The following is a 26,450-nucleotide window of genomic DNA, read 5'->3' as shown; positions in this document are numbered from 1 at the left end:
TCATTCAATCCTTGCAAAATCCTCATGAAATCATGTAAAATTCATACTAGTTGCTTGAATCAAGGTGTAAATGAAATTTCATCCAAAACTTGCTTATTTCCTAAGAAAATGCATGAAACTACCTTAAAACAGTAAAGAAAAGGTCAGTGAAACTGGCCTAGATGCCCTGGCACCACTTATACCACGAAGATTCTGATTAAGGAATCCAAGAGATACGCACTCAATCTAAGGTAGAACGGAGGTGGTTGTCAGGCACGCGTTCATAGGTGAGAATGATGATGAGTGTCACGGATCATCACATTCATCATGTTGAATTTCAGCGAATATCTTAGAATAAGAATAAGCTGAATTGAATAGAAGAATAATAGTAATTGCATTAATACTCGAGGAACAGCAGAGCTCCACACCTTAATCTATGGTGTGTAGAAACTCCACCGTTGAAAATACATAAGTGATAAAGGTCCATGCATGGCCGAATGGCCAGCCCCCATGAAGGTCTAAAATTGCATACACTGATTAAAGATCCATCCAAAGACTAGACTCTGGTCTAAGGACTAAACATCCAAAGATGAAAATACAATAGTAAAAAGTCCTATTTATACTAGACTAGCTACTAAGGTTTATAGAAATAAGTCTAAGTGTAGAAATCCACTTTTGGGGTCCACTTTGGTTTGTGCTTGAGCTGAGCTTGAGCTTTACACGTGTAGAGCCTTCTCTTGGGGTTAAACGCTGAGTTGTAACATGTTTTTGGCGTTTAACTCTGGTTTGTGATGTGTTTCTGGCGTTTTACTCTAGAATGCAGCATGGAACTGGCGTTGAATTCCAGTTTGCATCATCTAAACTCGAATGAAGTATGGACTATTATATATTTCTAGAAAGCCCTGAATGTCTACTTTTCAACGCAATTGAGAGCGCGCCATTTGGACTTCTGTAGCTCCAGAAAATCTATTTCGAGTGCAGGGAGGTCAGAATCCAACAGCATCAACAGTCCTTTGTCAGCCTCCTATCAGATTTTTGCTCAGGTCCCTCAATTTCAGTCAGAAAATACCTGAAATCAAAGAAAAATACACAAACTCATAGTAAAGTCCAGAAATGTGAATTTTGCATAAAAACTAATAAAAACATCCCTAAAAGTAGCTAGATTCTACTAAAAACTACTTAAAAACAATGCCAAAAAGCGTATAAAGTATCCGCTCATCACAACACCAAACTTAAATTGTTGCTTGTCCCCAAACAACTGAAAATCAAATAGGATAAAAAGAAGAAAATATACTATAAATCTCAAAATATCAATGAATATTAGTTCTAATTAGATGAGCGGGACTTGTAGCTTTTTGCTTCTGAATAGTTTTGGCATCTCACTTTATCCTTTGAAGTTTAGAATGATTGGCATCTCTAGGAATTCAGAGTTCAGATAGTGTTATTGATTTTCCTAGTTAAGTATGTTGATTCTTGAACACAGCTACTTTTATGAGTCTTGGCCGTGGCCCTAAGCACTTTGTTTTCCAGTATTACCATCGGATACATAAATGCCACAGACACATGATTGCGTGAACCTTTTCAGATTGTGACTCAGCTTTGCTAAAGTCCCCAGTTAGAGGTGTCCAGAGCTCTTAAGCACACTCTTTTTGCTTTGGATCACGACTTTAACCACTTAGTCTCAAGCTTTTCACTTGGACCTGCATGCCACAAGCACATGGTTAGGGACAGCTTAATTTAGCCGCTTAGGCCTGGATTTTATTTCCTTGGACCCTCCTATCCATTGATGCTCAAAGCCTTGGATCCTTTTTACCCTTGCCTTTTGGTTTTAAGGACTATTGGCTTTTTCTGCTTGCTTTTTCTTTTTCTTTTATATTTTTTTCGCCATTTTTTTCGCAAGCTTTTGTTATTCACTGCTTTTTCTTGCTTCAAGAATCGATTTTATGATTTTTTAGATTATCAATAACATTTTTCTTGTTCATCATTCTTTCAAGAGCCAACAATTTTAACATTCATAAACAACAAGATAAAAAATATGCACTGTTCAAGCATTCATTCAGAGAACAAAAAGTATTGTCACCACATCAATATAATTAAACTAATTTCAAGGATGAATTCAAAACTCATGTACTTCTTGTTCTTTTGTATTAAAAATATTTTTCATTTAAGAACGGTGAAGGATTCATGGAATTATTCATAGCCTTAAGACATAGACATTAGACACTAATGATCATGTAATAAAGACACAAACATAGACAAACATGAAGCTTAAAGACCGAAAAACAGAGAGGTAAGAACAAGGAAGTTAAGGAATGAGTCCACCTTAGTGATGGTGGCGCCTTCTTCTTGAAGGACCAATGGTGTTCTTGAGCTTCTCTATGTCTCTTCCTTGCCTTTGTTGCTCCTCCCTCAAAGCCCTTTGATCTTCTCTAATCTCATTGAGAATAATGGAGTGTTCTTGGTGTTCCACCCTTAATTGGTTCATGTCATGACTTAATCCTTCTAGAGAAGTGTTGAGTTGTTCCCAATAGTTGTTTGGAGGAAATTGCATTCCCTGAGGCATCTCAGGGATTTCTTGATGATGAGCTTCCTCATACGTCTCTTGAGAACCATGAATGGGCTCTTTTGTTTGCTCCATCCTCTTCTTAGTGATGGGCTTGTCCTCTTCAATGAGGATGTCTCCTTCTATGACAACTCTAGCTAAGTAGCATATATGGTAAATAAGATGAGAAAAAGCTAGCCTTGCCAAGGTGGATGGCTTTTCGGCTACTTTGTAGAGTTCTAAAGAGATGACTTCATGAACTTCTACTTCCTCTCCAATCATGATGTATGGATCATGATGGCCCGATCCACAGTTACTTCGGATCGGTTGCTAGTGGGGATGATGGAGCATTGGATGAACTCCAACCATCCTCTAGCCACAGGCTTAAGGTCTAGTCTTCTCAATTGAACCGGCTTGCCTTTTGAGTCTCTTTTCCATTGAGCTCCTTCCACACATATGTCCATGAGGACTTGGTCCAACCTTTGATCAAAGTTGACCCTTCTAGTGTAGGGGCATGCATCTTCTTGCATCATAGGCAAGTTGAATGCCAACCTTACATTTTCCGGACTGAAATCTAAGCATTTCCCCCGAACTATTGTAAGATAATTCTTTGGATTTGGGTTCATACTTTGATCATGGTTCCTAGTGATCCATGCATTGGCATAGAACTCTTGAACCATTAAGATTTCGACTTGTTGAATAGGGTTGGTAAGAACTTCCCAACCTCTTCTTTGGATCTCATGTCGGATCTCCGGATACTCATTTTTCTTAAGCATGAAATGGACTTCAGGGATCACCTTCTTCTTGGCCATAACTTCATAGAAGTGGTCTTGATGGGCTATTGAGATGAATCTCTCCATCTCCCATGACTCAGAGGTGGAAGCAATTGCCTTCCCTTTCTTCTTTCTTGAGGTTTCTCTGGCCTTAGGTGCCATCAATGGTTATGGAAAAACAAAAAAGCTATGCTTTTACCACACCAAACTTAGAATGTTGCTCATCCTCGAGCAAAAGAGGAAAGAATAGATGAAGAAGAAGAAGAGATGGAGGAGAGGGAGAGTGGTGTAGGTTTCGGCCAAGGGGAAAAAGAGAGGGTGGTGTTGTGTGAAAATGAAGAAGTGTGGAGGGGTTTATATAGTGGAGGGAGAGGGGTATATGGTTCGGTCATGTAGGGTGGGTTTGGGTGGGAAAGAGATTTTGAATTTGAAGGTGGTGGGGTTTATGGGGAAGAGAGGATGGATGTGAGTGGTGAAGAGGTGATGGGGAAGAGTGATTGAGGTGATTGGTGAATGATATTTGGAAAAGAGTGTTATGAAAAGGTGTGAGAGAGAGGGAAAAGGTAGGTCAGGATCCTGTGGGGTCCACAGATCCTGAGGTGATCCTGAGGTGTCAAGGATTTCTCAACCCTGCACTCTTTAGGCATGTAAAATGCCCTCTGTATGCAATCTTAGCGTTTAACGCCAGACTGCTGCCTGTTTCTGGCGTTGAACGCCAGCTTTATGCTTGTTTCTGGCGTTAAACGCCACTTTGCTGCTTGTTTCTGGCGCTTAACGCCAGCTTTCCTCAGGGTGCAATCCTGGCATTTAAATGCCAGACTGCTGCTTGTTTCTGGCATTCAACGCTAGCTTCATGCTCTGTTCTGGCATTAAACGCCAGCCAGATGCTCCTTACTGGCGTTTAAACGCCAGTAAGCTCTTCCTCCAGGGTGTGCTTTTTCTTCTGTTGTTTTTTATTCTGTTTTTAATTTTTGTAATTGTTTTGTAACTCCACATGATCATAAACCTAATAAAACATAAAAGAACAATAGAAATATAGATAAATAAAAATTGGGTTGCCTCCCAATAAGTGCTTCTTTAATGTCAATAGCTTGACAGTGAGCTCTCATGGAGCTTCACATATCATCAGAGCATGATGAGGGCCTCCCAACACCAAACTTAGAGTTTGAATATGGGGGCTTCTCAACACCAAACTTAGAGTTTAGTTGTGGTCTCCCAACACCAAACTTAGAGTTTGATTGTGGGGGCTTTATTTGACTCTATATTGAGAGAAGCTTATCGTGCCTCTTTTCCATGGTTGCAGAGGAAGATCCTTGAGCTTTAAACACAAGGTAGTTCCCATTCAATTGAAGGACTAGCTCTCCTCTGTCAACATCAATCATAGCTCCTGCTCTGGCTAGGAAGGGTCTTCCAAGAATGATGGATTCATTCTCATCATCCCAGTGTCTAAGATTATGAAATCAGCAGGGATGTAAAGGCCTTTAACCTTTACTAACACGTCCTCTACCAATCCATAAGCTTGTTTTATTGACTTGTCTGCCATCTCTAATTAGATTCTTGCAGCTTGTACCTCAAAGATCCCCAGCTTCTCCATTACAGAGAGTGGCATAAGATTTATAACTGACCCCAAGTCACACAGAGCCTTCTCAAAGGTCATGGTGCCTATGGTATAGGATATTAAGAATTTACCAGGATCTTGTTTCTTTTGAGGTAGAGTTTGCTGAACCCATGTATTTATTTCACTAATAAGCAAAAGAGATTCATCTTCCCAAGTCTCATTACCAAACAACTTGGCATTCAGCTTCATGTTGGCTCCTAGATATTGAGCAACTTGCTCTTCAGTTACATCTTCATCCTCTTCAGAGGAAGAATAGTTCTCAGATCTCATGAATGGCAGAATGAAGTTTAATAAAATCTCTATGGTCTCTATATGAGCCTCAGATTCCTTTAGGTCCTCAATAGGGAACTCCTTTCTGTCTGGGGGACGTTCCATGAGGTCTTCCTCATTGGGATTCACGTCCTTCCCTTCCTCTTTGGATTCGGCCATTTTGATAATATTAATGGCCTTGCACTCTCTTTTTGGATTCTCTTCTGTATTGCTTGGGAGAGCACTAGGAGGAGTTTCAGTGATTTTCTTACTCAGCTGACCCACTTGTGCCTCCAAGTTTCTAATGGAGGACCTTGTTTCATTCATGAAACTTAAAGTGGCTTTAGATAGATCAGAGACTATGTTTGCTAAGTTAGAGGGGCTCTGCTCAGAATTCTCTGTTTGTTGCTGAGAAGATGATGGAAAAGGCTTGCTATTGCTAAACCTGTTTCTTCCACCATTATTAAAGCCTTGTTGGGGCTTTTGTTGATCCTTCCATGAGAAATTTGGATGATTTCTCCATGAGGGATTATAGGTGTTTCCATAGGCTTCATCCATGTAATTCATCTCTGCCATTGAAGGGTTCTTAGTATCATAAGCTTCTTCTTCAGAGTTTAGAAATATTGATCTCATTGATAACAAGTGTTGAACCATAAAACTTTTTGATTGATTAGCTAATGATATACTTATGTATGGCTCACATGTTGGGCACGTTGAACACGTAAATACCTTTTTTTTTATAGATTCTGAAGGAATAGTCAAGCAAGCTAAAATGAGTGTGAGGGAGGCTGTGGAGCAGTCTCTTAATGCTAGCAAGATCATACTGAGGTTCAATGAGGAACTGCAAGCAGTCGGAGATGTAGCTGGCCTGTTGAGTGTCATTCTAGGAGCGCTGGGTTCTTATTACAGCAAATTTTCTATCTGTGAAAAGAGTTGGGCAAAGGTGCAGGGCAAAGATAGGGTTTATGATGATTGCATAAAGGTAATGACTTTCGGCATTGTTTAATCATATCAAACCTTATAACTTGCAATTACTTACAGCTTGACATTGTCCTCGCAGGAGATGTTCCACTTTCAGGATAGTAGTGGTAGAATCAAGAAAATACTTTTGCAACAAATGGGGAGGTCCTGGAAGGACACAAGGGGGAGGCTGTACGACTCGCATTACAAACTAATAAGGACACTTGAGCAGAATCTTGAGAAGCACCCGAAGGGAATTCCTAGACAGCATTGGAGGTGGTTCATTGACTATCGTAATGATCCTGCAACAAAGGTACCCCATTTATTTAATTATGACCAGGCCAATTGAATCTGTAGCCCACAGATTCAATTTGATTGAGTGATTTAATCAGTTCAATTCTAATAACTATTAATCCAAAGTCTGATCTAATACATGTAATTTTTTAAAAAATGAAATCCTTTCAAATCTAAACATGCAATTTTGATTATTTTTGATATGATCTGATATATATATATATATATATATATATATATATATATATATATATATATATATAGTTTTCATTCCAATTGATTTGAATTTTAACCCTGTTATTTAATATACATGTGTAATTAAATTTAATATAAACATACTCAGCACATGTCACGGTCCAGAAGGAATGTTTGGCTAAAATCATAATATATACTTACATGATGATGAGATTGATGTACACCAACTTTCATTATTACAACTTTGTTGTTTGTCTGTTACTGTATAAGACTTTTGATTTAATTTGAGTACCCCTATTATTATAATTTATACTATATAATTGTTATTGGGATATGTCACACATGCCTGCTAAAGCTTTTTAAATAGGAATTGTATTTGCATATTAGAAATACAATAACATTGTTAACTTCTTATATGTAAATAGGGACCGCATGCATATAACTATTGTTCTTGTTAAAACAATACTTAACTTAAGATTACGTACAGTTTATTCAATTTTCACACTACTATACTTATTGCTCCATTATTTTGAGTCTCTTGCAACGTAGGATACATATATGCTACATAGTTATACTTATTGCTTTAGTGAACAGTAGCTTACTGTTGATTTTTAATAGGCGAAGTGCAAGCAAAATGCGCTGAATCGAAAAAAATAACTTTACACACACACTGGCGGTTCTAAAAGCTTGGCTAGGGCAAGGGAAGAAATGGTAATATAAATTTGTAATCAAGTATAAGTAGCATTTAGTGTTGATTTATTTATATAGTAAAACAACAAAGAATTATTAGAAAATTTTAAAGAAGTGAAATTCATGGCATAAATTGTATTGTTACAGTCAGAAAAGCAAGGGATGAGAGTTGGTAGGGGAGAAGTATGGATCCTAAAGCACAAAATATCTGATGGAAGCTATATACATCAAGAAGCTCGAAAGATTGGTGTAAGTACACTTAATCATTTATGTTGTAACATGTTGGGTTTAGTTATTAAAATGTCTTGAGTATGCTATTAGTCTAGTGTGATTGTGTAATTTTATTTATGCCTGCAGAAAAAAAAAATATCTGAGATTGAGCAGCTGGATGAATCTACAAGAATATTGTCAGAAAATGATTCCTTTGCCCAAGCTCTCGGTAAAGATCACCCGGGTAGAGTGTGTGGGATGGGACACGGGCTGACACCAAGTCAGCTCTTCCGTCTGAGTTCGCAGCCACCAGTGAATAGAGCTTAAGTAGAAGAGGCCCAAAGGATGCTGTGTGAACTATAGGCAGAGGTGACAACCAAAAAATTGAAGCGGAAAGCAATATAGGATGAATTAGCAGCAGAGAAAATGAAGAGGGAGGCAATAAAGAGTGTGCTGAGTTATCTGGTCCAACAGCAATGTGGAGAGCTGCCTCCGGACATCACTGCACGGATGAATTCTTTGGATGGACATGGCGGAAAATAGAAATTAGGTTTTATGTGATACTTTGTTTTTCAGTATATGTTTAGTTTATGTTAAGTATGCATATTAATTATTAGCCAGGTACTTTACCATTATGTTAAGTATTGCATCATTAATTTATGCATCATTGACTATTAGCCAGGTACTTTACCTTTATTGACATTATTAAAATAGATATGTCAGTTTGCTTCGCAGTTAAATATTCATGAGTTTTGTTTCCATAGTGCAGAATTTTAGAGATAAAAAAGGTATAATATTCTTTAAATAAAAAAATAAAAAAATAAAATATAATAAAAAAGATAAAAAAATTAAATAACGATAAAATTCTTTAGATAAAAAGAAGTTGAAAAAAAATTACCCAGATTTGTCAAATTAATCAAAATAAATTATTAAAAAATTCCTCGGAATAGCGGCGGTTTTAAACCGCCGCGAATAAAGTCCTTAAAAAACAAAGTAGCAAATAGCGGCGGTCGTTGGTTGTCGCAAACACGCGTGGAAAATCACTTTTGGATGATCTAGCAGCGGCTACACTGTTTGCCGTAAAATTCATGAAACCGCCGCAATTTAAAAATTAAACCGCTGCTATTCTGCGCGTATCCTGTAGTGTGTAGTATAATCTAAAATTTCTAGCAATAGAGTTAGATATCTATCTTTTAGACTTTTGAATATTGTAGTATTTTATAGTATTCCAATTTATTATAAAGATAAAATAATAGTTTATTTTTTGAAGTTTTTTATTTTAATTCTAATTTTTATTTGTTTAATCATACTTTTGATTACGATCTAGTTTATACATTATGATTGATAGATGATAAAAAACAAAAATACAATAAAAGAACTTGTATGTATTATTGGACTCAATAAGAAAATATATTTTTATTTAAATTTTTTTTATCTTGATTCAATACTGCATGTTAAAAGTTTGTTATATTCAATAATATGCAAAGTTAAGCTACATCTTACGAATAAGTAATGATTCCTTGATTATTTAAATATTAGTATTTGTTTGTTAAATATTTTTATTATTAATCAAATTTTTTACTTTAATAAATCATGAAAAGAGTGAAAGTCAATTTCTTAATAAAATTAGTTAGTATAGACAATGTAGTTAGTTAAAGCCAATAAAAAGTATGAGAAAAAATTAATAAAATTAAATGAATTTAATTAAAAGTAATAAAGAAAAACTACAGCAAAAAAAACTTTTGTTCAAATATAAAACTTTTAGATGTCGATTAGTGATAAAGTTTGTGGAGCGGGGACATAAACTAAAAGAATTAACATGATTACTATAGAAATTGAAAAAATATTAAATTATACAGTTAAAAAAATGAAGACATTTAAATTTTGTGGTTAAATTTTTTAATTTATATTTACAATCCAATGAAAAAAAAAATTTATTTAATAAAAAATCTATATCATTTTAGTTTTTTTTTTACTATATCTTACATTTTACTGTAATTAAAAACTTTTCAAATACAAGAAAAAATTATCACTTTATTAAATATATTATTAGAAGTAATTTATTAAAGAATATATAATACTTAGTTAATTATCATAATCATCACATTTAAAATTATTCAAGTTATTTTCATATAATAAAATAAAGTAATACGCTTCAAAAAATATTTTTATATAATTTACTAACAAATATATAGAATATTTATCACCAACAAATTATAACTCAAATGATATAATCTTTTCATACTCACCTAGAAGTTGTGGGTTCGAGTCACACTCCTAACTTTGGAAAAAAAATATGTGATATTTATCATATTTTTTATTTTTAATAAAAAATAGTATTGTATTAAAGTAATACATTTTAAAGGTATATAAATGTGAATTTTATTTAAAAAAATTATAAGATAGTAAATGCAATTTTTTTTTCAATTTTATTCTTAACATTTTATTTTAATTTTATCCTTAACATTTCTATATATTTCAATTTTACTATTAGGGTGAATAACATCAAGTATAAATAATCAATTATTTGATTTGACCAAAATAAGCATTAAATTATTTAATAAATAATGAATAAAAAATAAAATTAATTAATTAATTTAAATTTTTCTCTTATTATTTTTTATATATATAAAATTAGAATGTACTTTATACTTTTTTTTCTCTTTTTCTTTTGTGCTTCAATTATATTTTTTTATTTTTTTATTTTTTTATTTTATTTATCTCTATTTTGCCGAAAACTTTCTATAATTTTGTTTTATATTATTTTTTATGTATTTTAATTAATAGTTTTTAATAATATTTTTTTAAAATTTTTAATAAGAACATATCTTAATTTTTGTCTTTTATTTTGTATATTCATTGATTTATACTAAACTTTTTTATTTATCGACTATACGTACAGTCTTTTTGGCCTATTTCTACCACTTTTAGTTGCAATTTTGTTCTTGTTTTCAACTGTTTATTTAACTTTTATTCTCAATAAATTTATTATATTTCACTTTGTTTTAATCTCAATTTCATAGTTATCTTTCAATTGTATAAAATTGAATCGTTTCTTTCAAAATATTCTTAAATATATTATCTATTACAAATAATTATTAGGGTAATGAAACAAATATAAATTGAATGTAAATTAAAATTTAATTTAATTTAAATTAAAAATTGAATAAATTATCAGAAAAATATCAACCAATTATATTTTTAATTTCTCTATAATTTTATTTAATAGTAAAGTCTCTTTATAGCCACTAACATCGTCGATAAAAAAAAGTATAAGTTTCTATAAAATAAAATACACATATGTAATTCTAAAGTTATTAATCATAACTATAGTCAAATTTCTAAAAACAAAAATCTTATGAATCAATCTGTAATTTTTTAATATATATATTTTTTAAAATTGTCTAGACTTATCAATATTTTATAATATGATTTCACAAGTTATAATATGTGATATTAGTTATTATTATATATGTGAAAATGTGACTTATTTAGTATTTAACTGTTTATCTTCGATTAATATTGTTTTAACAAGGATACATGTCATGACTTTATGAAAATACTATAGCCTGGACTTTGGTTATCTAAGAATTTACTAAGAGGCTAGAGCAGCTTCACGTCACAAACCAACGAATGCTAGCAATTTAAATGATAAAAATATCCAGTCAAATGGATATTCGCGGAGATTACTCACGATTTGGGACTAAATGGGGACCTTGAAATTTTCACGAGTGAGAACCTATCTACGTAAATATAAAATTACTGATTTATATATATATATATATATATATATATATATATATATATATATATATATATATATATATATATATATATATATATATATAGTAAAGTATTATTTTTGTCCCCAACATTTGGGGTAAGTTCCAAAGTTGTCTCTAACATTTTAATCGTCCTATTTAAGTCCCTAACGTTTCAAAATTGACTCAATGTTGTCTTGCCGTTAGAGATCCGTTAACAGAATTGATGGAGGGACAATATTGAGAAGATTTAAAACGTTAGGGGCTTAAATAGGACGAAAACGTTGGGGACAAAAATGATACATAGAAATAAATTTTAGTTTTATCCTTCAATAATATCAATTTTTTAATGTACATAGTATTCAATTATTTTTTAATCACATCTAAGTAAATTACACTTAATCACATTACTTTCATTCTAAATAAATTTTTTTTATAATTTTACACTTAAAATTATAAGTTAATATAAAAATATAAAAATATTAGTAATCCTAATTAGTAATCCTAATTTTTGTCTCTAATTCGAACCCTTTTTTTTCTTCTAAACTCATTAGTAGTCTCGATTTTGCATCTCTTTCTCTAACTCACTTTCTCTATCTCTTAAATCTGTCACCATGTCATTCAGTCTTATCCCAAAAATTTATGTTATATTATTATGTATGTTAAAAAATGTTTTTATATTTTTTAAAATATTATTTTTTATAATAAATATATTATAAATTGTGTTATTTCTATGAAAATGATTACTTTATGATTATTATATTATGGTTTCTTTATTAATTTTTTTCAAAAAGTTTTAAAGAATATCCATACATAACCATATGTATCTGCATTTCTTAAGAGGATAATTAAATAAAGACTTGCGATGAAGATGGAGAGAAGACGAGGGATATTTAAAAAAAAAAGAGTGAGGATCAGAACACGAAAAGGGGTCTGCCGAACCTAAACGAGTATCTTACCATTTCTAATTAACAATGAAAATTTAGGTTCAGCCAATTTGAAATAGGATACATAGACTTCTTCTGCATTAGGTGTAACACCCTATCACGTAGAGCCTTACGCTTAAATCGTAAAGCAGGTCATGAAGAATTATGACCTCTAAAAGAAAAGACGTATATAAATATAGTTGAAAGAATTTTGTAACTAGGAGCCTTGAAGCAAAAGCTAAGCAAAAGTGAAAAACAGAAAATCGTGTATTCGTAAAATTGATAGGTAAGATCAAAAGAAGGCTAAAAACATAATATACAGATCAGTGTTTCAAAATACGGATATCAAGCTCCACACTCGTCCTGCGAAGCTAAGGCCGGCTAGAGTATGTAATTATATATATATATATATATATATATATATATATATATATATATATATATATATATATTTATACAGCCCAAAATAAAACTCAAACAACAGAATAAACACCTGTTTCTCCAAGTCAACCTCCAGAAGGGACAAAATACAAAATATACATGCGGAGATTCTATATACATATATCTATAGCCTAAAACAAAATATAATAGCTCAAGAGACAGTTCTTCGCTTGTAAGGAGGGTCTCCAGACGCTCAATGAGGTGCTTCTCAACCTGCATCTGAAAATCAACAAAAATATGTATGGAATGAGAACCGGGGTTCTCAGCATGGTAAAGGAGCCTATATAGTTAATATATAAGGTCCCGAAAAAGCCAGAGGCATTCCTAAAACTCTGACACTCAGATTTTTAGCTTAAAGATCCAACTAAACCAAAAATTAAGTAAGTTATCTGAGGTATTTCAAGTTCTGAATTTAACTTTAACCTAATACTTCACTTTCTATCTCCTCCAATCCTCCGAATCACCGGTGGAATAACTCCCCCCTACACCTCCACCAAAAGGAATCTCTCAGAAAATATACCCATACAATTCAAACAAGGAAAATACAGGTAGAGGTGTAATTACAGCAAGTAGAACAAGTAGCAGATAAGTAGAGTTAAGAAATTAAGCAAACTAAAACAATGCACACTCAAGCAAAACATACAAATGCACATCATGTATGCCTATCCTATGGCTAATGAGTCTCATCTGTCGGTTATACAGCCAATCCAACATGTCCTGGTAGCTAACCATTAGACAATCCCTCTTTACGCGCATCCCCAAGCTCAAAAATATCCATGGGAGAACTCAGAAAGTTAAAGTGTCTGGTCAAATCTTGTGACAGATGGTCAACAATTAGTCTCAAATATGCAAGCCATATAATAATCTTTTTCTTTTTAAAATAACACTTTAAATCAAAACTCCAATTTTTATAAAAATTTCAGCGGCATCTCCTCTAAACCTCGAATTTCTACCACCCTTCAAGGGTCCCAACCACCAAACCTGTAACACCCTCACTATCCGAATGTCACGCTTCCGGCTACGCCACTCTGATAGCTTGGGTATTACGATAACTCTAAACATATTTAATACTAAAGTAGGAACCTGTTTAAAACTTAAAACCGCATAACCTTTCAAAAACACTTTTTTGTTGAAAACATAAACATACATGTTCATACAAACCAAATACAATACCTTAAGTTATATATATATATATATATATATATATATATATATATATATATATATATATATATATATATATATATATATATATATATATATATATATAACACTAGCTTACAAATATGCATATCATAATTTCATATCCCTCTTACAAACTTATTAAAGCTAAAGGCGAGGGAAAATAATAACTAAGATAATACAAAATTACCAAATAAACATAACTCTTCTGAAGCTTCGTCGTCCATATCCTGAAAAGGAATAACCTGTAGGGGAGTGAGAACGTCGTCCTCGCTTGTTCTCACTATAGGATTTACAAAAATTTCTATAACAAGATACGCAAAAAAAATATTCTTAGAGTACAGTGATCATTGCTTGTCTTATGAGTCTTTCCAAAAACCTTGGGTACACATTCGAAATCCAGAAAATCCCTTTTTGAAGACTTGATAAATTTCTCAAATATTTTAAAACAAAACCTTTTTCGTTTCTTGCAAAAATCTGAAAAGTTTTTCCTAGACAGTATGAATGACCAACATGTCCCAAACATAGGTTCAATTAAGTCTATGCTGTAAGAGTTTAATTTTTCATACTTTTCTAGACCGCAACCATGAAAGCAGTTACCTACGTGGTATAAATGATCATCCCGTTCCAAACATAGGTTCATTAAGTATATGCTGAACCGGTCAGATACTTTATACAGAAGAACTCAATATACCAATCATGGCCTCAAGCCCATCCAATCTGACATGGCCCCCGACCCAAACAACTCAATCATCAACCAATTCGTCACAAACCAACCAATCAAACACAATCACAATTAATAGCAATTACGACAATTATAGCCGTTAGCAGTTAACATGAGTATTCACAAAGACAAACCAATTACAATATTCACACCCAAATAATGTCACATAAATGCATACGATTTATGCCTGTCCTACTGGTCATGAGCTCACGCATCGGTTACGTTGCCAAACCTGACTCGAATAAGTGGGATCCAACCACCGTCCTTACCCGTAGGTCCCACAGACAAGCGGGATTAAACCACCGTCCTTTCCTGGAACACACAAGCGAGATTAAACCACCGTCCTTGCTTCCACCGTAAGTGGGATCAAACCACCGTCCTTACGCGGGTGCTGCACCATTGACAAGCGGGATTAAACCACCGTCCCTGCAAGGTGCCAGCGACTTATCAACAATCTCATCTCAGCATAAGCGGGACGAACCCGGCCCTTATGCCTACCAAATAATAACTCATCAATCTTGAGGACATCCATAATCAATCAGGCTCAATAACTCATTTCAAATTCATTCTTGGCCCATTTTCTGTTAAATAACAAACGTATTCAATTCACATCTTGCCAAGAATCACTTTTCAAAATGGAGCCACTTTCCACATCTTTCCAACACTTCCAAACAATCACAAAACCATGCCAAATTCAAAATCTCTTTGAAAGACTCAAAATCATTCATTTCTAAATCAAGATTTGGTCGTAAAATTCCTCAGCAGAGTCTCAAGAATTCAGAGGAGAATAACCTAACTCATTTCTTAAATTCATTGAAAACCGCCGAAACTTTAACTTCTTGATTTGAATAAATAGAAAGAATTTAAACCGAAACCAAATCGTGTTTCCAATTATTCCGAACCAATTTCAAAACTAACTAAACTTAAGCCAAAACCAAATCATTTTTAAACCGAAAATCAATTTCAGATTCATTCTTAAATCTGTCTCCAAAGGCTCAGAAAGTGTTTCAATTTTACTAAGTCAAAGTTTCAGAAGATATTTCAAACTCTTCCTAAAATGTCGTAAAGTGAAATTAGTTAATCGAACTCCATTAAAACTCCTTCAAATTTTCTTATTCAATCAAATTCCAAAACTTGATTCTTTTTGTCTTTAAATCGACTTTAAAACATGATTCTTTTCTAAAATAGTTTACATTCAAAATATAACAATTTTTTTAATAAAAGGGTTCAATCTAATTCTTTTATCGGTAATACAGTTCAAGGCATAATCCGTTCCTTCTTAAAATACCGTTTCAAATAAAGTCTCAGATTTTATAGAAATTTCAGCAGCATCTCCCCTACAACTTGGACTTTGCCACCCTATCCAGGTCCCAACCAAACCAATTCTTAACTCTTTCCAATAGGTTCAAGACCAAATCAGTTTCCAATAAAACAAAAACTCAAACTTTCAGATTATAAAAAAAACCATTTAAAATCAACCAAATCCAGAAATCTCCAATTTATCAAAGCAGACATTATTTCAATCAAATAGGCAACCATATCCATTCAAGACAAAATCAGACAATTCATAAGACTCACATAATCACCAGAAATACATTCCGTACACCATATCTATTTATAACAATTTCTAATTTAAAATAAAATAGTTTGTATAAAAAACCCCTACCTCGACCCGTCGAAACCATAACCCAAAATGCGTCAGAAACCTTTTCTCTTAACCAAATTCAACAGCAATCTACAAACTCAATCTTTGATCACTTCCATAGCACTCAGGCAACTTAAAAGCGACATTCAACATACAGAACTCGAATCTACGTTCTCAAACCTCAGAGTTTATAACCAAACATGATAGGATACTAACGCAGGGGTTTTCGAAACACAAATACTTACCAAACTAAGAAAACGGAACAGCGGCGGTAGCTGAACCAGCTTAGCGGCAGCCCCGGCAACCACCCAAACGACAGCGACGACCAGAACTTCGATGACGGCGGCTGTAACAAACAGGCAGTGATGATAAAGCTCCCAAAAACTCAAAAGGAATGAAGACCAACTTAAACCCTTGCTGGCAGTGACGTTCCCAGTGGCAGAAGCTCGGCCAAAAGCTCTGGCAGTGGTGGATCTGGCAGCGATGGCTTCTTAACGGCGACTGGACAGGTCGTGGCCCTTCCTTCTTTGCAGATTTCTTTCTCCTCTGCTTCACCCATGGACGACGGCAATGTTGGCTCCCTGCGGCAACGTTGGCGACGCGGATAGCTACAGCAACGATGACGGGCTTCATGGCGGCAGCTCCCACGCAGCGCATCTCTCTCTCTCTCTCTCTCTTCTCGTGAAAGACGGCGATGGCGTCTTCTCTCTGCGTGACTCCCTCTCCATCGTTTCTAGTCTTCCTCGCGATGGTGATAGGTTGGGATGGATGGATTGGCGGTGACGGGTCAGAGAAGCGGCCTTCCTCCAAGGACTGACAACAGCGCGACAGCGGTAGCAAGTCCCCACGACTCCCCCCTCTCTTCTTCTCCCTCTCCGGGTCTTCTTCTCCACGGCCTCCCCCCTTTCCAGCTTCCTTTCTTTCTTTCTTTCTTTCTTTCTTTCCTTCTTTCTTTCTTTCTTTTCCCAGCAGTAGCTGCTGTGTTGTGTGTATGTGCATTACTGAAGGAGAAAGGGGTGGCTAGGGTTTCTTTTGGGGTAAAGGGAAAAATTAGTTTAAATAGGGTTAGGATTTGTGTATTAAATTAGGGATTTTGGGACTTAATTTGAAAACTAATTGAAACCTTAAAATTACTCTAAAAATATATTATTTGTTGCATCAAATTGCTATTTGATTTTTACTCATACTCGAATTGAAAATACATAGTAATATAATTACTTTTTTTATCCTTAAAACTTAAAGTATTGAATGATATAAATATAATCGATATAAAATCAAATCATATAAAATTATTATTATTTCATAACTACCAACTTCGTAACTTAATTATGGAAAATAATCCAATAATCATAAATTAGATGAAATTCTTATTTAAATAGCCAAACCTCCTTATTTTCGAATTTCTAAAACTTTAAATCATAAATAGAAAAATAATTCATAAGTATAGAATTTGGATAAATACCTTAATTTATTTCAAAATCCAATTAACCAAAATTACCTTTAATTATTTTCAATAAAATGACTTCCTGAAAATAAAACTGTGAATAATTATATGGTTTGAGATTTGTTCAAAATATCACTCTTCAAAAATTTTGGATCTTGCAAAACCAAATACCTCTCGGTCATTCAAATCATTTCCAGTATCAAATCATTTCAAAATCAAATCAATTCCAATATTAAATCTTTTCCCAAGACTAACCAACTCCAGTAGCAAATCGTTTACAAAATCAAACCACGCATTTCTCAATCAATCCATTCAATTCAATTTCACAAACCTACCACAACCCTCAATACATCAACAATCATCATTAATTTATATTACCCCAATGTTAAGTAAGTGAATAAGGGGATAAAATTATCCCAATGTTAAGCTTTATTAAATATCAATGCACATGTGATAAAAGTAAAGAAATATCAAAAATTTGGTACATGAGTATGGAAATTATACAAAAGTGGAAATTATGGGTAGCTGGGTGTGATTTTTAGAACTACATAGAATGTGTGTGTGTGTGTGTATGTTAGGTGAAAACTTAGGTTAGTCAAAGATTCATATTATAGCTCACTTGGCCATACATATATCCTCACCCTTACCTTAGCCCCATTACAACCCTGAAAAGACCTCATGATGTTTGCATTGGTATGCTAAATATTTGTTGATTGGTTAGATGAAGAACAAGGTTGAGAAAGCATGACTAGGGAAGAGTAGAGTGATTGATCCTAGACACTTGAGAGTTAGAGTAATATACACTACCAGTAAGGGTTCAGTGCTTGATTCTATGTTCCCTGCTTTCATGAGCTATCTTCTTACAAGTTTACTTGTTTTCACTGTATAATTTGAATTAGTGAAATTTGGTTTGTATTTGTCTTAGAGAACTTGTTTGCTTTTAACCAAGTAGGTAGAAACATTTTGCATGTAGTTGCATTCACATTCATAGGTTGCATTGCATGAGTCTTGCCTTTTCCCTACCCATTTATTTTATCTCCTTAAAGTAAGCATGAGGACATGCTAATGTTTAAGTGTGGGGAGGTTGATAAACCACTATTTTATGGTTTATATTGTGTTTAATTGAGTGGTTTTTATCAAATTCTTGTCCACTTATTCATATGATTTGCATGATTTTACAATTCCTTCCTAGTTTAGTTCTATGGTTGAAAAACTTGCTTCCTAGAGATCTTTTAATTACGTATTTTAATTCCCCTTTATACCATTCGATGCCGTGATCCATGTGTTAAGTGTTTCAGGCTTCATAGGGCAAGAATGGCTTAGAGAATGGAGAGGAAGCTTGCAAAAATGGAAGGAACACAAGAAATTGAGGAGATGACCAGCGAGAAGCGACGCGGACGCATGGCTCACGCGACTGTGCGAAATGGAGAAAATCACAGCGACGCGCTCACGTGTCTGATGCGAACGCGTGGATTGGAGTTCGCGCAAACGACACGAGCGCATGCCTGACGCGCACGCATGGAGAGGAAAATCGCTGAATGACGCGTACGTGTGACCGACGCGTACGCGTGACATGCGCGATCTGCAGAAATTACAGAATACGTTGAAGATGATTTTGGGCCGCATTTTGACCCAGATTTTGGCCCAGAAACACAGATTAAAGTCAGAAAACATGCAGAGACTCAGGATATCAGATCATACACACAATTTTAGGTTTAGATGTAGTTTTTAGAGAGAGAGGTTCTCTCCTCTCTCTTAGGATTTAGGATTAGGATTCCTCTGGAATTAGGATTTCATCTTCTTCAATCACAGGTTCAATGTTCTTTTTATTTATTTCCCCAATTTAGTTTATGAACTCTTTATGTTGGATTTGATTTCTCTTATTAATATTTGAGGTATTTCAGACATATGACTTTTATTTAGTTTCTTATGTTCTTGGTTCTGGTTGATTAATTGGTAACTCTTGAGTTGTCAAACTCATTGTGATTGATAATTGATATCTTTGCTGATTGATTTAGATTCCTATAACTCTAGTCTTTCCTGAGGAGTTGACTAGGACTTTAGGTGTTAATTTAATTTAACCACTTGACTTAGTGGGAGAAAAAAATATAATTCTCATCACCATTGATAAGGATAACTAGGATAGGAATTCTGATTTTCATACCTTGCCAAGAGTTTTATAATTATTAATTTATTTTTCCTGCCATTTATTCTCCTTGTTCAACCTTTCAAAAATCCAAAAGTATTGTTTTTACATAACGAATAATAAACCATACTTCCCTGCAATTCCTTGAGAAGACGACCCGAGGTTTGAATACTTCGGTTTATAAATTTATTGGGTTTGTTACTTGTGACAACCAAACATTTGTACGAAGGGATTTTCTGTTGGTTTAGAAGCTATACTTACAACGCGATTATATTTTTAAATTTCTTTACCGATAGAAATCCGATCGTCAAAATGACGCGTTGCTGGGGAATTGCAAACGTGTGCCTTATTATTGGTTATTGTAAATATTTTTTAAATTTTTATCTTATCTCATCTTTTTTTTCAAAAATCATATCTTTTTCAAAATCTTATCTTATCTTTTTTCAAAAATCATATTTTTTTCAAAATATTTTCTTTTTGTTAGTTTTTGTTTCTATTTTCTCCTACTACTATGAACTCTCACCCCTTTGGCTGTGAGTCTGGTTACAACCTATGAAGCACGGATTCTCTCTTGGTGCCGGCGTATCCGTGTCGGACACGAATCCGACGCCGACACGCGGTGGATACTTCAAACGAGCGTATCGGCGGCGTGTCTTCTTGCGGTGCAGAATTTTAGTGGAGCGGTTACAAATCCAAATGAGTCCGACCCGATTAAGATATTCATGAAATTGATCTTTCTGCTGGACTGCAAATCTTCAATTGATTTTGTGATTTTATGGCCCGATTAACCAATTTTTTCTTTCTAATTTTAAAATATTCTAAAATTAAAACAAATCAAAATTTAAATTTAAAAATAAAATAATTAATAAATCAAAACCTAAATCTATTTACCGTTTGTCTTTGATAGCTTACTTACTCACTAGCTTAGCCGTTCTTGATTTTCCACGTTATATTGAAGAATAAGAATAATAGAAGATACAGAGGTTGAAGACGAACTGAAGAACTACAATGTGTGGTGCGTGGTGTTTGCAGATGATGGAAGCTGTGGTGTTTGCAAATGATGGACTTAGAGGAGAAGAAATTGATACATTTTCTGTTAACGAGATGGCAAGAGTAGATTAAAATTTTTTATTTTTTTAATAATTACATAATTTTAAGACTTTTTTATGCAATTATATTTACTCTTATATTTACAATAAGATATTTTATTAATTTAATATATTATTTAAATTTAAATTCACAATGTATCCTAAACATATCGTATCTAATTTTTTATAAAAAAAAACGTGTCGGCGTATCCGTGTCATGTCGTGTCCGTATCCCGTGTCGTATTGGTGCTTCCTAGGTTACAACTATGTTACAGAAAGAGGAGATTATAATGAGAACATACACCAAGGATGGAACAATCAAAGATGGGAGGAGTCACAAGAATTTTATCAACTCTCATGGCAACAACCACCTCCAATGGACTATCAACAACCATTCTGTAATGCATATCAAGGCAATGGATATGGTGAGCACTCTTTTGATTATCAACAACCACCACCATATGCCTATGAACCCCCTCCTCAACATCATTTTAGACCACTATACTCACAAGCCCCTTACCACCAAACACCCTTATATGATCCTAATCCTTATCCACCACACCAACCACCTTATGAGCCATATGAACCATATCTAGAACCACCCCAATTTCAACCCAATCACTCCCAGGAACCACCACCTCCATATACAACATGTCCATGTCCATCTATCCAAGAGCCATATGATCCTAATCATGCAATTCAAGCGGAACAAGAATCAAAGGATCATCTCAAAGAATTAGTGGATCGATTTCATGCAACTCTATATCAACTAAATCAAGCGATAAGTCGATTAGCTTCCCAACGCTCGGACACTCAAAGTGCTCCCATGGCTACATGTGGAGAATCAATAAAAGAGCGTAGCATAAAGGAGACACTAAAAACTCTAATGGACAATGAGGAACATACCTTTGTATTGGAACAAGTGGAGGAAATCGTAATAGCTGAAGAAGAGGAAGTGGTTGAAGATTTAGGAGATGCGGAACCTCCATGGGAAATTAAAATCATAGAACCTCCTTCCAAGCCATTTGAATTTGATGTTGAAGAGGGTGTACAACCTCCAAGGCATATCATGGTTGAAGACTTGGAAGAGGTTGATCAAGAGATGGAGACTAAAGAAGCAGAAGCACAGCCTCCCATGCCCTTGGTAAGCAAAGAAGAAGAGATTAAATTAGAAGAAAGCTACCAAGAAGAAGAGGTTGATATTGAAGAAGCTTGCAAAAAGATGGAAAGTGTCAAGAAAGCACTCACGGGAGTAATGCCTGCAATTACCTTGCCAAAGTTGTTGGAGACCCCTCCCCTAAGTTGCTATCATCCTTCACAACATTCAAGTGGGTAAAATTCATATCCCTTAGCTTTGTAATTCCACTTGAATATGGGCTACTAGAGACGGATGGTCAACTTAGAGCTCTTTGTGGCATTAAGAGTAAGAGGAAGATGGTTAATGGTTGGAGTTGTAAAGCAAGGTTCAACATGGTTGTGTGCTCAAAGTTTAAACGCAAGGGTTGGTGTAGATCTCAATTGAATGGGTCTAGGATGTTGTTTGGCCGCTTTAGTGAGAATTCACACTGCTTGCCACCCGGATGGAACAATATTGCTCAACAAGAAGACGGGTGCAAAAGCAAGATTTGGGACCCCGGAATTCATTCTGGCAATCAACACTCTTGGGGCCTTGTCACTTGCTTTAACTTACTTGAAGGCTTTCTGTGCCTAGTTTGGGATCCCGGAGGTTACTGGAAGTACAAACACTGGTGGGGATTCTTGGATGAATACAAGCACAAGCCACCATAACAGGGAGCTCACCAAATGTCTAACTTAAGGACTCTAACTAAAAATACTAGGTGGGAGACAACCCACCGTGGTATGATCGTTCTATTTTCAATTTTATTTAGTTTTGTTTATTTTTAAGTTTTATTTTATTTTATTGAACTTGGAATTATTCATAACATCTGCATCAGTATTTGCATACTACATTCTGCATTTTGCATAAAAAAATGCACGCGACGCGTGAGTGTCGATGACGCGTTCGCGTCACAAGTGCATTAGGATGAAAAGAAAAGTGAACAGAAAGTCACGCGAGAGCGTGGCTGGAGGCGTGCCACAGGCACAAATACGCCCACGCGACCGCGTCGCCAACCCGTTCGCATCATTTGCGAAATAGCCTCCCCACGTGTCTGCGTCACTCAGGCGTACGCGTGGCCCTGTATGTAACACCCTACCATACAGAGTCTTATGCTTAAGTCATAATTCAGAGATGGCAAGGTATTACGACCTCTAAAATAAAAATTTAGTACGTATAGTAGTATGAATGATTGATTATAACTAGGAGCCTTTGTAGAAAAAAGGGGTAAACAAAAATCGCAGCTCAAAAGCGCAACACTCCGATCGATAACGTAACGAATAAGGGTAACCAACGCGAGATTATATATATCTACAAAGAAGTATCAAAAACAGGAATATCAAGACTCAAGATCTGGCTGCGAAGATAACCGGTCCGAGCATAGCGATATATACATATGATAAAAATAAGGAAAACCCCAAAGGAAACCCAAAAGGACACAAATACATAAAACCTAATCTCCAAAATCTCCCATAAGAGGAGTCATCATAGTTTGTATTATTTAATGGAGATAAAAGTATCTAAGCAAAACATATAAACCAAAACATAGCTCCGAGAACAAAGGATTTTTACAAATCTAGAAGTCTCCAGCATGCCTCAGCGGGAAACCTCACGTCCTGCATCTGAAAATCACAAAATCCGCATGGGTGAGAACCAGAGGTCCCCAGCATGGAAACAGCTTCCACATATATAATACATAATAATAGAGGAAAGCCGAAGGCAATCCTAGAACTTCCTCCAGATGATATTAAAGCTTATAAACAGGCTAAACCATAAAGGGCATCTGACTAAAGATTCTTCAGTCTAACTAATACTTCCCTTTCCAATTCCTTCAGACCTCCCAACCACCAGCAGGAGTATAATGTAGCAAACACAGTTATATCAAGCAAGAAATATACAATTAGGAACAAGTAAGGCATTTAGACAATTAGCAAGTAATATACAGTCAAATAAGCAATCTCAAACAATTCATATAGTATGCATATGATGAATGCATGTCCCTAGTGACTGATGATATCATCTGTCGGTTATAGAGCCAACCCGACAAGTCCTGGCAGTTAACCATTGGACTGTCCCTCTGTCGTGTCTCCCCAACTTGAGTCATGCTCATTATAACTTGATCATAATCATGATCCATATCCATCACCCTCACTGGTGAATATTTATCCATCACCATCACTGGTGAATATTTATCCATCACCATCACTGGTGAATATTTTTGGAGGTGAGCTCGTCCGAGAATTTCACAGTGCCCGGCCACCCTGACGACATAGGGTCAAAAGAGCTTCAAGTCTCGACCTGGAGCACATGGTGGCTAGCCACTGCTTTCTCCCAGGGAAACTCTCATCTCCGATAATGGAAGTGCAACATTCACAATTCATTCAACATCATATATATGCATGTATACATAGCCATAATCATGGCTCCGCCGTAACACGGCAATAATCCAGCCATCCGGCTCACGGTTAAATCCATAACCAGCCGTTTCATTAACAATTACAGCCTTTCGGCCTATGGCATAACAAGCACTTCCACCACCATCCTCCGCATCTCACATAATCATGCTTGATCCTCATTGATCATTCATTTTCCCTTGTTTCACTCGCAAGTTAACACATTCACTAGCCTTTCTTCTCATAGCTAGACATATCATAATGATTTAAGATATAAGTGGTGAGATCGGAGGCTTAGAAGTATGAAATTTGGCTTTTAAAACTCAAAAATCAACTTTGGGATGAAAACAGGTCCACGCGTACGCGCACTCCACGCGCACGCGTGGATGGCCTCGAAAACTCATCGACGCGTAAGCGTCATGCACGCTAACGCGTGGATTGAAAACTAGTCAAACGACGCGCACGCGTCAACCACGCGTACGCGTGGGTACTCTCGTGCCCCAGGCACAAAACTGGCACAGTTCTGGCATAACTCTCTGGAAAATGGCTGGGCATTGGGTGCAGCACATCGGCGCGCCCGCGCACATCACGCGCACGCGTGGATGGCGCTTTCAAGAAGAACGGCGGGTACGCGCCAAGTGCGCCTACGCGTGGGGGGTCATTCTGCTAAAAATTTTATAAGTTAAAAGCTGCAGAATTCACAGTTTCAACCCCCAATCTTCCGACGGACATAACTTCCTCATTTTAAATCGTTTTTCACCCGTTCTTCGAACGGCAGGGACATCCTGGATCCAATTTCCTTTCTAAATAGATTTGGTACAAAATAGAGATCCGTAGTCCAAGTTATATCCCGTCAAAGTATGCCCAAAAACCATGTTTTTCATACAAAACCACAACATGCCATTTTCAAAACAAGCCATATTCAACTCTTTTCAAAATCAATCAAAACATGCCAATTTCATCCCTTTTCTTTGAAATCAATCAATATATATCAAATTCAACATCAAGCCTCCTCAACTCACACATTGACACATTACCACAATTTACAAAATCACTATCTCATCATTTTAACCCACTCCACCCAAGTGGCTCAAACTCAAACATATCGACATATCATATACTCTTCCTCATGCCAATTCTCAACAACACCAATTCCAATAAATCATCATTGTACATAATCAATATCATACTCACCATCAACATGGTTCAACCCACAATTCAACCATAACCAATCATCAAGCATATATCACAATATGCATATTTCTCATACATCATACCACCAAGGCATCAATAATCATCATCACATATATGACCACATCATATATCTTAATCATTCAACAACATCAACCATTCAATGCCTATCTTAGGGCCTCTAGCCTAAGTATTTCCTACCACATTACATATTAAATACGGAAAACCGAAACCATACCTTAGCCGATTTCCCAAGCTCAACCGGAGCACTTTCAAATCACTTATCCACAAGCTCTCAAGGCCTCAACACCTCCAAGAACAGATTTTCACCACCAAATCCCTTTTTAAGCTTTTCAATATCACCAATCAAGCTCCAATATTTACACATACACAACCTAAGCCACAATCATCATACCCATACACAACATCTCAATACCCAAACATCATAGAATCAACAATTTACACTAGGGTTGAGAATCTTACCACACCCAAGGTCCAAGGAGACAAGATTAACCTTCTCCTTCAAGAGAGTTGGGTCCTATAACATCAAAGAGCCCAAAATCTCAACATTTTTGCTCATAAAACTCGAAAACAAGGCTGGAATTTCGAAGAGTAAAACGTGGCTTACCTCAAGATTAATTGTATGGGTTTTGTATAGCTCTCCGCGGTGAACGCATGGCCGCAAACGGAGCGGCAATCGGAGCTCTAGATCAAAAGTTATGGAGGTTTGAAGATCAAGAGAGAGAAAGAACTTGAGAGAGAGTTCTCCCCTCCATGGCCTCCATTTTCAGCATGTGAGTGTGTTTAGTGAGGAGAGAGAATGCTGAAAACTAGGGTTTTGGTTTAGTTATGTTGGGCCAAGGGCCCACTTTGGGTCCGGTT

General features: G+C 35.4%; 1 protein-coding gene across 1 annotated transcript; it reads left to right on the top strand.

Annotated features, from left to right (window-relative positions):
* The first annotated feature begins 5,933 nt into the window (after positions 1–5,933).
* On the top strand, positions 5,934–7,837 carry LOC112779792 (uncharacterized). Its single transcript, XM_025824139.1, has 4 exons — positions 5,934–6,143; positions 6,222–6,434; positions 7,448–7,549; positions 7,658–7,837. Exons 1-4 carry the CDS (start codon positions 5,934–5,936, stop codon positions 7,835–7,837), a joined length of 705 nt encoding a protein of 234 aa, XP_025679924.1.
* The last annotated feature ends 18,613 nt before the right edge of the window (positions 7,838–26,450 follow it).

Source organism: Arachis hypogaea, chromosome 3, assembly GCF_003086295.3.
Source record: "Arachis hypogaea cultivar Tifrunner chromosome 3, arahy.Tifrunner.gnm2.J5K5, whole genome shotgun sequence".
Taxonomy (NCBI): domain Eukaryota; kingdom Viridiplantae; phylum Streptophyta; class Magnoliopsida; order Fabales; family Fabaceae; genus Arachis; species Arachis hypogaea.
This window is presented reverse-complemented; position numbering and strand designations above follow the sequence as displayed.

Excerpts from the sequence above, each read along its gene's own strand:
- LOC112779792 (XM_025824139.1), top strand. The coding sequence starts at position 5,934 with ATGAGTGTGAGGGAGGCTGTGGAGCAGTCTCTTAATGCTAGCAAGATC. Across the intron at positions 6,144-6,221 it reads TTTATGATGATTGCATAAAG|GAGATGTTCCACTTTCAGGA; the intron begins GTAATGACTTTC and ends TTGTCCTCGCAG. Across the intron at positions 6,435-7,447 it reads GTAATGATCCTGCAACAAAG|TCAGAAAAGCAAGGGATGAG; the intron begins GTACCCCATTTA and ends GTATTGTTACAG.